Raw genomic sequence first — 14327 nt, forward strand, 5'->3', positions numbered from 1 at the left:
CTTTTTAGGGATAAAAAAAATCTATTGCAGTATATTCCCTAAGACAAAATGGAAAAAGGTAAAGCCCTTGAAACAAGGGTTGTTCATCATTGATGAACACAGAAACAAATTTCACCTGTGGTATTGGAAGTTGGGAAGAACAGCACTTTCTAAAGCAGCCAGACAGAATGGTTTACAGGTGAAAAATTAAGCCCAAGGTGAGCCACCTCTGGAGGAGAATGGGGGTCAAAGATCAACAGTTGGGTTCAAGTGTTATTTGCATTTTGGGGCGAACATCTGGTGTGGCTTTGGTGTGAGCAAGCATCCTCCCTCCAAAATAGCTTAAGTGGAAAGCTTTAATAATTCATTACATTCCTGGTAAGCGTGTTGAAATCTGATTTTTTGATAAAAATATACCCAGAAAGCATAATGCATAAGGAAACATTGATTAGTCACAAAACCAGATATGAGTCTTACAGTAATCATTGATGAAGAAATATTTCTAGCTCACAAATACAATGACGAAACCAGCAGCTATCCCGTCTGCTCCCAGATTTTCTTATACTTGAGCATAACTGCTAATTCTGTATAAATACAAGTAGAAAAATAGCTTTTGGGAATCTTAAATCAAAGCCTATTTTCTGCCACTACCCACCTACAACCATCTGCTAGACTACAGATTAAAAAAGATGACAGCAACCCTCTAAGGATGCTTCGAAAAGTAAACCAGTTTCAGAAACCATAGGTCAAGCATTTCAAGCATAATTAGACTATTTTAGACTTCAAGTCTGTTTGGCTAATAAGTCCAAGATAAATGAAACTATATTTAGTGATTACCGTGTTTCAGTTTAAAATAGCCATAAAAAGAATAAAAAATAAGAAGGAAATCTCTCGATTCTGTTTGATGGCACTAATTGTTATTCATTCACTTATTTGTTCAACAAATATTTCAGCAACTACCACATACCAGGCTCTGTGCCAAGCACAGGAGATTGAACAGAGAGCAAGTCCCTGTCATCATGAGGCTCATGAGGCAGCGAAGGGACTAGTAAGCAGACAAATAATACAATTAAAAATATTTCCTTTGTATCATTCATAGATAAGGAACTGCGACAGAGAACACCAGAGGATGGCCAGAGGGCATCTCTCTGAGGGGGGGGACTCTCTAAGCCTAAAAGATAAGAAGAAGCTAATAGGCAGAAAGGAGTATTCTAGACAGTTGTGTCCTCACTACAAAGGCACTGAGGCAGGAAATCATTTGTTAAAGTCAGGATTGGATCTACCAGTGGCGGCTGGAGTGTGGTAATATGAGATGAGTTAGGAGAAGAAGGCAGAACAAGATCTTAGAATCTTGGTAGTTATGGTAGTTAAAATAATTGGGTTTTAATTGTGTAGAGAGCAAAATGGAGTCTCTCCTATCAAGCAGGGGCCTGTGTCAAGTAATGACCTAAGCAGTTAAGGTACTGCAGCTAGGAGATCTCACTGGGACCAATGCTCACACCCCAGAACTGATAATAAGCAGACCCAGAGGAGGTCTGCACAGACCCAAAACTGATTAAATCCCTTTGAAATGGGAAGGGAAGGATTTGGGCAGCATACCGCCAGACTCCTTGGACATGACCCCTCTATGTCTGACTTATAAAAGGCAGCCGCCGAAAGCTCTGCCCGATGGATCTCTGAACAGAACGGAGATCCTTCTTGCTTGAACGTCAGAAGCAGTGAGTACAGAGAGCTGACCTGGGGCCAGGCTGAAACCTTCCCTCAACTGCACACCCCCAGACTGACTTTACGTTTGGTTCATTCACTTTCTGCGCCCTTCTGTTATGTTGTTTGTTGTGCGGCTTGTCTTCTGTCCTGCTCCATGGGCTGTGGAAGAAGCCAAGTTTAATCCCATGGTGAATTGTCACTGAGTGGGGAATCCTGAACTGCGTTGTCATTGTGATTTCACTTTGCTTTATGATTGAATAAAGCTGATCTTGTGGAAAGACACAACTCCTGTGTGTGCCTTTGTGATGTGCTCATGATAAACCGTAATGGGAAACAATGGGAAGCTTTAGAAGACAACTGAGATCATCTGATTTTTAAAGGATCTTCCTTGTCAAGTTCCGATCTCAAAGGGAAGGCTGTCAGCTTTTCCCCATTGAGGATGATATTCACTGTGGGTTTTGCATAGATAGATTTTATGACATTGAGGAATGTTCCCTCTATCCCTATACTTTGAAGGGTTTTAATCAGGAAGGGATGCTGTTTCTTGCCACATGCTTTTTCTGCATCAATTGAGAGGACCATGTGGTTCTTCTCTCTTCTTTTACTGATTTGTTCTATTACACTGATTGGTTTGCAAATGTTGAACCACCCCTGCAACCCAGGGATAAATCCCACCTGGTCATGGTGGATAATCTTTTAAATGTACTGTTGGATGCCCACTCTCACTACTCTTGTTCAACATAGTGTTAGAAGTCCTAGCAACAGCAATCAGACAACAAAGAGAAATAAAAGGTATTCAAATTGGCAATGAAGAAGTCAGACTCTCTCTTCGCAGATGATAGGATACTTTATATGGAAAACCCAAAAGACTCTACCCCAAACTACTAGAACTCATACAGCAATTCAGTAATGTGGCAAGATACAAAATCAATGTACAGAAATCAGTTGCTTTCTTATACACTAACAATCAAAATACAGAAAGGGAAATTAGAGAATCAATAGCACCAAGAACCATAAGATACCTGGGAATAAACCTAACCAAAGAGGTAAAGGATCTGTACTTGAGGAACTACAGAACACTCATGAAAGAAACTGAAGAAGACACAAAAAGATGGAAGACTATTCCATGCTCACGGATTGGAAGAATAAACATTGTTAAAATGTCTATACTGCCTAGAGCAATCTATACTTTCAATGCCATTCCAATCAAAATTCCACTGGCATTTTTCAAAGAGCTGGTTGGAGCAAACAATCCTAAAATTTGTATGGAATCAGAAGAGCCCCCAAATTGCTAGGAAATGTTGAAAAAGAAAAACAAACAAAACTGGGGGCATCACATTGCCTGATTTCAAACTTTAGTACAAAGCTGTGATCACCAAGACAGCATGGTACTGGCACAACAACAGTCACATAGACCGGTGGAACAGAGTAGAGAGCCCAAATATGGACCCTCAACTCTATGGTCAATTAATCTTCGACAAAGCAGGAAAAAATATACAGAGGAGGAAAAAGATAGTCTCCTCAATAAATGGTGTTGGGAAAACTGGACAGCTACGTGTAGAAGAATGAAACTTGACCATTCTCTTATACCATACACAAAGATAAACTCGAAATGGATAAAAGACCTCAACATGAGCCAGGAATCTATCAAAATCCTAGAGGAGAACATAGGCAGTAACCTCTTCGACATCGGCCATAGCAACTTCTTTCAAGATATGTCTCTAAAGGCAAAGGAAACAAAAGCGAAAATGAACTTCTGGGACTTCATCAGATCAAAAGCTTCTGCATAGCAAAGGAAATAGTCAACAAAACAAAGAGGAAGCCACGGAATGAGAGAAGATATTTGCAAATGACAGTACAGACAAAGGGCTGATTTTTAAAGGATCACATTTGCTGTGAGTGAACTGATTGGAAATGAGCAAGAATGGAAGTGGGGAGAAGGGTCATGAGACTGCCACCCTGCAGGAGACGGCAGTGCTCTGGACAAGAGCGCGGCGATCTGAACAAAGAGAAAAATGGATGGAAACCATGCACATTGTGGAGCTCATGTCAGAAGACTTGTGGATGGATTGGAACAGGGCTGGGATGAGGAAAGGGAGGAATCAAAATGGTTAGGTGCCTGGTGGTGCCATAGCTGAGAGGGTAGAGCCTGGGCTGTGTGGACATGGCCTGAGGAGGTGGTGGAGGCTGATGTGGAAGTATGCAGGCAAGACATGTTTTGGCAGGTCTGTAAGATTTGGAAGTGCTGCTGTCAACAGAGCCTTGGATGTGAAAGAGTGGAAGTTAGAGCAGAGTTCTGTGATAAAGATTAAAATTTTAAAGTCTCTGGGATAAAAATAGTATTCAAATCCATGGCAGAAAGTAGTACATAGAAGCAAAGAGGTCCTGGGAAAGAGAAGCTCCAATGCTGTGTAATGTTATGCAAGCAAAATTCTCCTCAACGGCTTCCTGAAGACAGTAACTTTGTTCTTGTAGTCAAATACCAGAGTGGTAGTATACAGTCGGAAAGTGGTTGCTGACAGCCGAGGTCTCGAGGGCCTGAAGACCTGTTAACACTGGAGTGAACAGAGTGTTTAAAAAGAGATTGTTAGATCATTACGGGGAGTAATTTTCTCTGAGCACGATAATGTTCTGGAGGTGGTTAGATTAGAATTTAGATTTCTTGAAATGGGGAAGTATGAGGTATATTTACCAATTGCTGTAGAGAATTTACATAACCACCATGTTAATTTGAGAACTCTAAGACAGAATTATTTTTTTAAGGCATACAATCTGAAACCATTAAAAGAGAGGGGAACAACAGTATTTGTTATAAGGAATGCTTCATATTGAGCAGTGGCTGAATATGGAGTTTGCTCAGTGAGAGGCATTCTTTGTATTTCTTTGGAACTAATGGGAGTAGGGAAATTATTTAACCCTCCTTATTTGATAACTAAGAAAATCCCTTCTGAGCTTTTTAGTAAAGTTACTTGTTTATGATTATAACTAGTAAACAGAAAGATCAGACTGGTCATTCCTAATGTTACCTCCAACCAACAAACACCATCTATTGAACTTACAAACAAAAAAACCCCAATCAACGAACTGATCACATGAACAGACAAAAGAACTAAAACAAAAAATACTGGTATCCCAACCCACTTTTGGAAATCTTGATTCAACCAGCCTGGGATGAGACCCCCACACATCTGTACTTTTCAAAGCTCTCTGAAGTGCTTGTGATAGCTAGAAGTGCTGGAAAGGACTTGAAGTCAGGCTTTCTCATCGTGTCATTACTTTTCATCCCCCTGCTGAACTCTCACCACCTCTTATTTCTTTACCAATCACAACACTCACATCTACCCATTTGCACTCTATCTCTGCATGGTTCTTCCGAAGGCAGTTAAAAGCCCTTGGGTCACAGCTCCTCTTCCCTGATTGCTACCTGTCTCTTCTGTCCCTTCCCACTCCTCTGGCCACATGGAGGCTGAGGTTTGACTGTTCACTCTTCTGCTATTCCTCCTCTTTTTCTTTTCTTTTCTTTTCTTTTTTTTTTTTAAAGATTTTATTTATTTTGACAGACAGAAATCACAGGGAGGCAGAGAGGCAGAGAGAGAGGAAAGGAAGCAGGCTCCCTGCTGAGCAGAGAGCCGGATGCGGGGCTCGATCCGGACCCCGGGATCATGACCTGAGCCGAAGGCAGAGGCTTTAACCCACTGAGCCACCCAGGTGCCCCTCCTCCTCTTTTTCTACCCGATCTCATCCACTCCAGTTTCCACAAAGCTTTCACGCTGATGATGGCCAACCTTATGGCCAGACTGGACCTGCCCTCCTAACACCCAGAACTGTACAATTTATGATTTATAAAATGGAAAAATGTTTGCACTACAGTGTACCTTAAATGTTGATTAAAAATATGTTGTTCTTTTGAAGTTAATCCAAGATACTGAGATGGGGGAAGGCAGGGAGAGAGCAATTAGTGGGCCAGGGCTAATCCAATTACACCAGTGGGACGGGTATGCCTGTGGGTGGCCCTGTAATTCCCCTCTCCTAGTATCTCTGTGTAATTCCCTCCTCTTGAGTGTGAGCAAAGCCTGTGACTTGCTTCTAACCGAGCAGAGTAAGTGAAAGAATTATACAAATGTGATTAATGCATGAACCTGAGCTAATCAGATGGGCCTGTCAAGAAGGTCTAGTCTTCTCTGAAGCAGGGACTTCACATAGCAGACACTCTTCCATTGCTACCTTCGAAGAAGCAAATCACTATGAGTTCTATAGCCACAAGGAGGTGAATTCTGTGTACAACCTGAGGGAGCTTAGAAGTGGATTCTTCCCTACTTGAGCTTCCTGATGTGAACAAAGAGCAGCTCCACCTTCATTTTCGTTTGCTCCTAACTCACATATAATATATGGTTTGTTTGTAGTAGTTTATTCCTCAGCAGATCGCATAGATGCCATGTTGAAAGCTGAGATCCTGCATCTTGGTTACCCCTACTCTGGGCTCATGTGGCCCCTGGCCAAAAGCTACTTATGGCAGTGAGAACAGCACATGAGACAGGCATCAGTAAGACAGAAACTGTGTGTGCATGCCATGACCTCCAGTGTCTCTGGCACTGAACAGAGGAAGAACACATTGTTCATTTATGCACCAATGGTTAAAGGTTTTCAACATGAGCAAAAAGAAAATGTGATTGTTGTAGAATATGCTATTGACTAAATCAAGAGTTTGTATACTGAAGGTGGTATAATTTTCTTTTTGTGATTGGAGTCAATCTCTTTTGTTCTAGCAATAAAGGTAATTGCAGAATTGTAGGCTTTCCTGAGGATGATGTTCACTCTGAGGAAGGGTCAATGTTCAGAGATATTTTGTCACCTTGACTTGCAATAGTATTCTAATCAGTTAGCCAGTCCAGTAGGGGTTTTGTTCAAATACACAATGATATTACAAGGGGGAGTTCATGAACATAACATCTGAAGTACGCAAATACTTAAGTACATGTAGAACTCTTAATCCTAGTATGACACAGAAGACCTCACTTAGAAAAAGTCCAAGCCTAAAATTTGGTACCAAGTAAGTAATTGCTGGAGAAATATGTGGCTTAGTGTTAACCTCCTTCTTCTCTGTTTAAATTTTAAGCTTTGTAGTAAGCCACAGCTAAAAAGTTCAAAGCCCGTTTGAAATTAAACAGTTCCCCTTCAGATAATGGGAATGGAAAAGGCATAGTAGGAAGGTATATGAGGTCTGATTTGTTACTGATTCTTTTGAATACTGCTGCTAAATTAATTGATAGTGAAAGTAACAGGGACAGTGATTTTTCTGGGAAGTAAGGGAACAACCTGGGGAAGTGGGAGATTTGATCCCTGTAGTATCAAAGGTGGTGGAGATGTTACAGATTACCTAATTCTACCCATTCATCTTCTGATCCAAGTTCAGAGATATGAAGATATTAAAATCACCTGCCAATTAAATGGTAGAGAAAGGGTTAAAACCACACTCACTAAATTCTGTTCTGATAAATTCCGATATTCTACTGTACTATGGTCTGTCTTGTTTTCTTCACTGAAAACTTGTTTTCTTCACTGACACCTCTGAAAAATAATAGATTCCTTGTGACTTTTGGAGACCCATAGTCACTGAAGCTAGCTAGAATTATTGGTTCCACACAAACTCGGCTACTTTACCTTTTGGAATACAATTGTCCATATGCTAGTCTGCCTTGATGACATTAATGACTTAAAAAAAGCAGCTCTGGAGTAACTGTATGCTCAGCCTTAACTCCCACATCATTTAGCTCCTTGGGGAGAAACCAATGGGACATGGGCCATACTTAATCCCTCACCAATTCGTTAGTGGCCTCCTTTCTGGAATTTTGGGAACTTGCTTGTCTTAAAGATTTTTATTTGACAGAGAGAGCGACCACAAGTAGGCAGAAAGGCAGGCAGAGAGGGGGGGAAGCAGGCTCCCTGTTGAGCAGTTAGCCCAATTCGGGGCTCGATCCCAGGACCCTGAGATCATGACCTGAGCCGAAGGCAGAGGCTTAACCCACTGAGTCACCCAGGTGTCCCAGGAACTTGCTCATCTTTCAGATGGGGAAACCAAGGTCCAGAAGAGGCTAAAATTCAGTCAAGTCCTTGCCCAGATGTAGCTCCCAAGGCCCCATGCTGATTGAGAGCTGTAAGCACTTACTGGCTAAGTCTGGCTGACTGAGGATAAACGGATTTGGGGTTGCTTGGTGGATGGCTAGAAGCCAAAGTTGGATCTAATGCACTCAGTCTTGGAAACACAAAACAAAACATTGCCTGGTGGTGTAAGATTGAGGGAGGCTGTTTTCTAAATAAGGTTGAGGCTCTGCTTGCTACAGATGCTGTCAAGTGGACTGAGAAGTACAGTAAGTACTTCCTTGAAGAGAACTTCCACTTTAAAGATGGGAAGCAGTGGTTGGAAGTGTGGTGACTACCTAAATTTAATTCCTGGCTCAGTGACTTATCAGTTATGTGACATAGGGCAAGTTGTTTGATTTCTCCAAGCTTCACTTTCCTGATTTGTAAAATGGGGATATTACTGGAACTTATATAATTGTTAGAACAAAATGAAAAAAAAAATCACTAAGAGAAAACTACATGCTCCATGATGTTAGACATGAGTATATTCCAATTACTAATGAAAAAAGCCTCGTCTTACATAATAGTAAATTTCTTGAAATACACTTAACTTTTTGAAATTTAATAGTTTGCCAAGTTAGTAAAGGAATGAGACATTTCTGTCAGAAGTATATTATTGATCAAAAAAATCTGTTCAAAATATAACATTACATTCAAATATAGTAGTATATACTAGGGGTAAGTCTCTAAAATGTTAGTCTTCCTTACTGTTCTTCTTCCCACAGAAAAAGCAACCTTGGTAATAAACACTAAACACTAAGTGAAGGTGGAAATACTGTACCTCCCTATTTTTAAAAAAGAATGTGTGTGTGTGACATAAGTAATTTTGTAAATGTCCTCCAGATTTTATTTTTCCTTTGGTCTTTTGCCAAAAAAAAAAAAAAAAAAGGTATGTAAAACATCCTCAAATATACTTACAGCCACATCAAAATAACTGGTCATAATGATTATCTTGTAAGTTTATATAAATATTTCTATCTATATCAAATTATAAGATACCCCAGGACATGAGAGTTATCCTTTTGTTTAAAAACAAAAAGCCCAAAAAACCCAATCAACCAACCTACTGATCCCAACAAAAACAAAAAACCCACTCTCCAAGGTTTCTAGAAGGCTACTGAACTACAAGTACCAATACTAGTTTCCTCAGAAACCAAGGTATGGTGGTATTGCCCAGTGGAGGGCCAGTGCAAAGACAAACAATTTTTTAATAAGGTGAAACTAAGTATTTTGTCACTTAAAAGTTTTTGAAAAGAACTGGAAAAATGTGTGTGCAAGTAACTGAAATGCCATCTGTGAAACAGTTACAACCACCAAAATAAGGAAGGCTTATTTTTCTATTTTACTTCAAAAGGAACAAATAAATTGGTCACCAGTCTTTGATAAGTTCTGGATTTGCCACATTTCCAGAAACTGTACAAATGGATAGTTCTTTTGCTTTACTTCAATTATTTATAACATGTATATCACATAAGGCAAATTCACTTCATGCTTTACTTAGTAAAATGGAAAAAAAAGCTTTCTCCAAAATTGGCACTAAAGTTGTTAAGTTCTTAATAGCAAGGAGATACATCCAACTAAAAGCAGAATGAACACAGTCATAATACAAATCAAATCAAAATTATTTCCTTTATAGCATCAGCAATGAGTAACTCCAGAGGTAGTATGGCAGAAACGAGCATGGATCCTATCAGGTCACAACCAATGAAGAAATTAAATTTATTTTTTTCTGTGGTTTTGACCATAAATTGCTTTACACATTTAGGACCTGAATAAAAACCACTCTCAGCAGAAATCTTGGCCCATTAATTCAACTGACATATCAATTTACAACTTTCAGGACTGCAGATATAAAAAATGTAAAGTATAAAATTATGTAAGTTTGAAATGGTTTTAATCATATTCATTAAAAATATTTACATTTCCCAGTACTTACTTGACAAAACCCCCTTGCAATATAATTCTACTCTAAACTTTTATTTATAAAATGAGGCTCATTTATGAGAGTTCAATGAATGTTATACTGCAAATTGCTTACATTCCGTAAAATATTTTAAGAACTTTTCATATCAAAGGTAGTTTATATTGGATTATCTGAAACCCAATAGTGCCCACAGATGAGCTTCTTATAATTCTTTTCATTAATGCTTGGAAAGCACTGTGAAAATGAAAAGTGCTGTTAAGTGCTATCATCTCCCTTAAGTTTTCACTTATATTGTGTGCACATTGTGAAATAAACACATATGCAGCATGTCCATGTTTTGATATGTATTTTTATTTCCCTGCAGTTTTCACTTATCAAGAACAAGTAACAGGGAAAGTTGTCTGAACTAGTGCATAAACAAACATTCTGAAACACCACTACACGTATCTAATTTACAAGAACCGTATAAAAAAAGTCACTAAAACACTACACTATGAAGGTGTCCAACGCTTACAGTCAGACTTTTTCCAACCCGTTACTTGCCTTGTAGCCACAGGAAAACTCTCCAAAATTGAAAAGACAATCTTGCCACAACCCCCCCCCCCCCCAACACCTGGGATGGCTCGATATCTAGACTTCCAATAATTATTGCAATGATATGATGCAATACATACCTGGTAAAATATCCTTTATGTGGTGTGTTACAGTTTTTAAGCCAGTTAAAATACGCAGTCTTCAGATAAAATGTAATCCTTGAAAAATTTTCTTATCTGCACAGTTTAAATGTGCTAGATGCATAATTTTTCCTAGTCCATTTTTCCTGTGTAATTATTTTTTATAAACTGGTATTATAAATAGAAATATACATTCAAAATATATGGAAAAGTGAGTTACTACATTAAATTTGCATGTATCGATCCATCCCTTTCCCCTGCACAGTAATAGAAAATACTATTTTGCCTTGAACTTCATATTTGACAGTGAAATGCCACTAGTATTTACCAAAAAGTCCATCTAGTCAAATTGTGAAACAAAATGAACCAAGTGAAAACTTTACAGTTCCTTTAGAAAAAAATTACAAGAATTTCATTTCCTAGCTATGAATCTTTAACTTTTTAGACACAAAGTTGGATTTATTTTTACAAGATACAAAATGTAAACATGGCAAAATAAATAGTTAAAACAAGTGATGCAGGATCCCATTTCATGCTCATGATCCCATTAAAGAATTATTTTTTAAAATCCATTCAGTTGCAAATTCAAGTGCAAAAGCATGATGATGAATATCTACTATTCAAGTAACAGAAATAATATTGATGATACAAATAAACTATTTTACAAGGTAGTGATTTTCCCAATTTTACAAAATATACATCATATATCGATTTAATATCCGATATACTGTAGTCCATTTAGGTCCATTGTTACACTCTGTGATCCACAGAGTGTGTCGCCTTTTGCATTCAGCTGGAATATGAATGACTGCACACCATCAGCACAGGTCAAAAGCCACATGTTTTAGGTTATGTCACTTCCATAGCTACTGTTGTCTCTGCTATTCCATTTAAGCCCAATCTCTCAGGTTCATGGTTCTCTCTAAAAAAAGGCCAAGAGTAAAATAAACATTAGTGCTCTCTAGAATACATTAGCAGTATTTACAGACACTTTTTATGTAACTACAACTAAACACATACTTCACAAGAGTATTTCCCATTTTTATCATTTCTATACAGGAATGAGGGCAAGTTTTTTTTCAGCTAAGAAATCCTATTAATTTGTAATTACTTGGTTTTAACTGTTTACTTAGGAAACACAGTAATTTAACATAGTATTTTAGTTGAAGCCAATGACAAACTACTCATGAAATGTAACACAGGACCATCCAAGTTTTTTACAATAGATGAAGCATATAATGCTCAAAAAGAATAATCATTAGAAGCACAGTATTACTTACTTTACATTATACTTTAATTTTATAGGTTTAAGGTCATGTAGTTATTAATTCATGCACCTCAACTGTTTCGATGCACTGCTCTCATGTATTAGTATCAGAGAGAAATATAAAAACATACCCTGAAATATATTATCACAGATTTAGCTAATCTCAGAATATTCTCAAATTTTTTTTTTTTTTAAAGATTTTATCTATTTATTTGTCATAGAGAGAGAAGCGAGAGCAAGCACGGGCAGACAGAGTGGCAGGCAGAGGCAGAGGGAGAAGCAGGCTCCCTGCCAAGCAAGGAGCCCAGTGTGGGACTGGATCTCAGGATGCTGGGGTCATGACCTGAGCCGAAGGCAGCCGCTTAACCAACTGAGCCACCCAGGCATCCCGAATATTCTCAATTTTATTACAGAGAGAAAATAACTTACTTTCCCTTTATGTGTAATACTGAAGGGAACACAAATCTTGATTTGAAAATAAAAGCTCTTACATGGAAGTAATAACACCTCCTCTAACCTTCCCAACTGTCTATGCTACCAAAAAGTAACAGAAGACTGAAGCTTCTAAAATATTTTTTGATGTATTTCTTGGGGGTTTATTGTTTTTAATTTGATGTGTTTTTCCCCCTTGTTTTTAATACTTTTATATGACTGTCATTTAAGCATCTTCCTAGTGACCTCAAACAAAAGAATCTAAGTCAAAGAACTCAACACTAAGCTGATCTCAGTATCTGTTTAAAAAGCAAGTCAATCAATAAACAACTATTGCTTAGGCAGTTAAAAAAAAAAAAAAAAAAGTCTTTTTCTTCCTACAGGATAGCCAGCAGAGGATAGATAGTACTGGAAACACACACAAACACACACACCTTGCTATGCTGCTAATGGCACTGCTAGGAGTAACCTTTGGCACTCTGTCCATACTGGCAGCAACTGTGGCAAGTTTTAAGGCTGTTGGCGATGGTGCTGAAGTCCGTGTATTGATATGCACGTTGACTGGAGAAACAACACTGACATTATTGAGGTGCACTGCATTTGTCAGGCAGGAATTGTTCATGGGAAGTGTTTGAGGACTGCTTGTGCACAATGCTGGGATTAAGTGGTTTGTAGTGGTGTGGCCAACTGTCCTTACAAGCTGTACAGCGGAAATCCCTGGGCTGGATGATAAAGCCATATTGGTGGAGTATAATGTTTTAGAGGTTCCTGAAGGAGGAAAAGAAAATCATTCAATTTGTATCATGAGACATTAAACTCTCAAAAAATCAGGAGTTTAATAAAAAGTACAAACATCATATTAATTAAATACCATATTAATTTTCCACATAATAACCTCTTCAAAGCAAGCTCCTAATCACAACATATTTACCTGTTACAACCCCAAAGGCAGATCTTTCTACTGGCCTGCATAAAAGGGTTTTACAAAGTATTCTGTTGCATCCCTATTTGGAAAGTAGGAAACACTGGGCCAGAGAAGTCCTCTCTGGAGGTTGAAAGCATGTGGAAATGATAGTTTTGAACTGCATCAGAATTTACACATGCAAGAAGAAATCAGTAAGAAAGGGGCAATCAGTATCATGGGTATATCTAAAAGCAAGTGGAAAAGCCTAGGGTCTGAGTGGTAGTTGAAAGCTGATAAGAACAGCAAGTCTTTGAGGACTCAAGGGGTAGTAAGAAGCAGACAAGGATCCAGGGTTTTACTGTATTTCAAGAAGAGGAGACAGAGAAAGCAGTTTGATGGGCTGGTAGGATAGTAAACCAATTTTCAAGTTTACTGAGAAATCAACGTGGATTATATTTTGCCTTTTTTCACTGCATCGATTAATTCCATGGTGATGGTCAGCAATTAGCTCAATATGTTTCCTTGCATATGAAGGAACTGATAGTACATGGATAAAACTAGGGAGGGTGGAAAAGTTATACAGAAGTTATCTAGTGGATGCAGGAGGAAACAGGGAGCAGGTGCTATGTCAATTCTAGAAAACATTCAGCTATTCCACCACACATATCCAAAGAAATTCTGAAGAGTCCTGACTGACTTCTTGTACAATGCTTTCACTTTGCATTTAAATAATAACCATATTTCAAATCAGTGAGTTACAACTTTGACCTAATAAGTCACTACACGAAACCAGAGGCTTACCTGAAGGTTGGACAACACCGTTTATGTTGTTGTGGCCAGTGTTCTGCTCCTTGGCTACCTCACCACGACTTGGAACAGGTGCACTGACCACTGCGGATGCAGCAAAGTGGGCGCTGGCTGAGTCAAGTGTTTTAGACATACAGTCAGAGGTGCTTGAGCCCTGTAAGAGCAACAAAATTACACTTTCAATTTTTCAGATGTGATTAAGAAATGGGCGAATCAAAAGACAGCTGCCTTTTTCATCTTGAACAGTGAGAAGTGAGATCTAGGACTCCACAGACTATTTTTGGCATATGAAGCAGGGAAATGACTAAAAACTGAGAAGCAACTATTCTGGAGACAGAACTAGGGAATTAAAAACCTCAAACCTTTAATACTCTATTAATTTTTCCAGTGTTAACAAATTCCTTTAAAAATACTCGATAGGGGCACCTGGGTGGCTCAGTGGGTTAAGCCTCTGCCTTTGGCTCGGGTCATGATTTGGGGTCCTGGGATCGA

General features: G+C 38.7%; 1 protein-coding gene across 3 annotated transcripts in view; it reads right to left on the reverse strand.

The window, feature by feature from the left end:
* Positions 1-9150: 9150 nt before the first annotated feature.
* Positions 9151-14327, reverse strand: part of EPC2 (enhancer of polycomb homolog 2) — a 113831-nt gene continuing 108654 nt past the window's right edge. For all 3 annotated transcript variants that reach the window (XM_059394323.1, XM_059394322.1, XM_059394324.1), the window contains 3 exons: positions 13830-13989; positions 12559-12892; positions 9151-11347 (listed from right to left, as the gene is read on the reverse strand). In XM_059394323.1, the coding sequence (XP_059250306.1) occupies positions 11275-11347; positions 12559-12892; positions 13830-13989 (567 nt within the window). In that variant the 3' untranslated portion in view covers positions 9151-11274. The remainder of the gene's footprint in view (positions 11348-12558; positions 12893-13829; positions 13990-14327) is intronic.

The sequence above is a fragment of the Mustela nigripes genome, chromosome 3, assembly GCF_022355385.1.
Source record: "Mustela nigripes isolate SB6536 chromosome 3, MUSNIG.SB6536, whole genome shotgun sequence".
NCBI lineage: Eukaryota > Metazoa > Chordata > Mammalia > Carnivora > Mustelidae > Mustela > Mustela nigripes.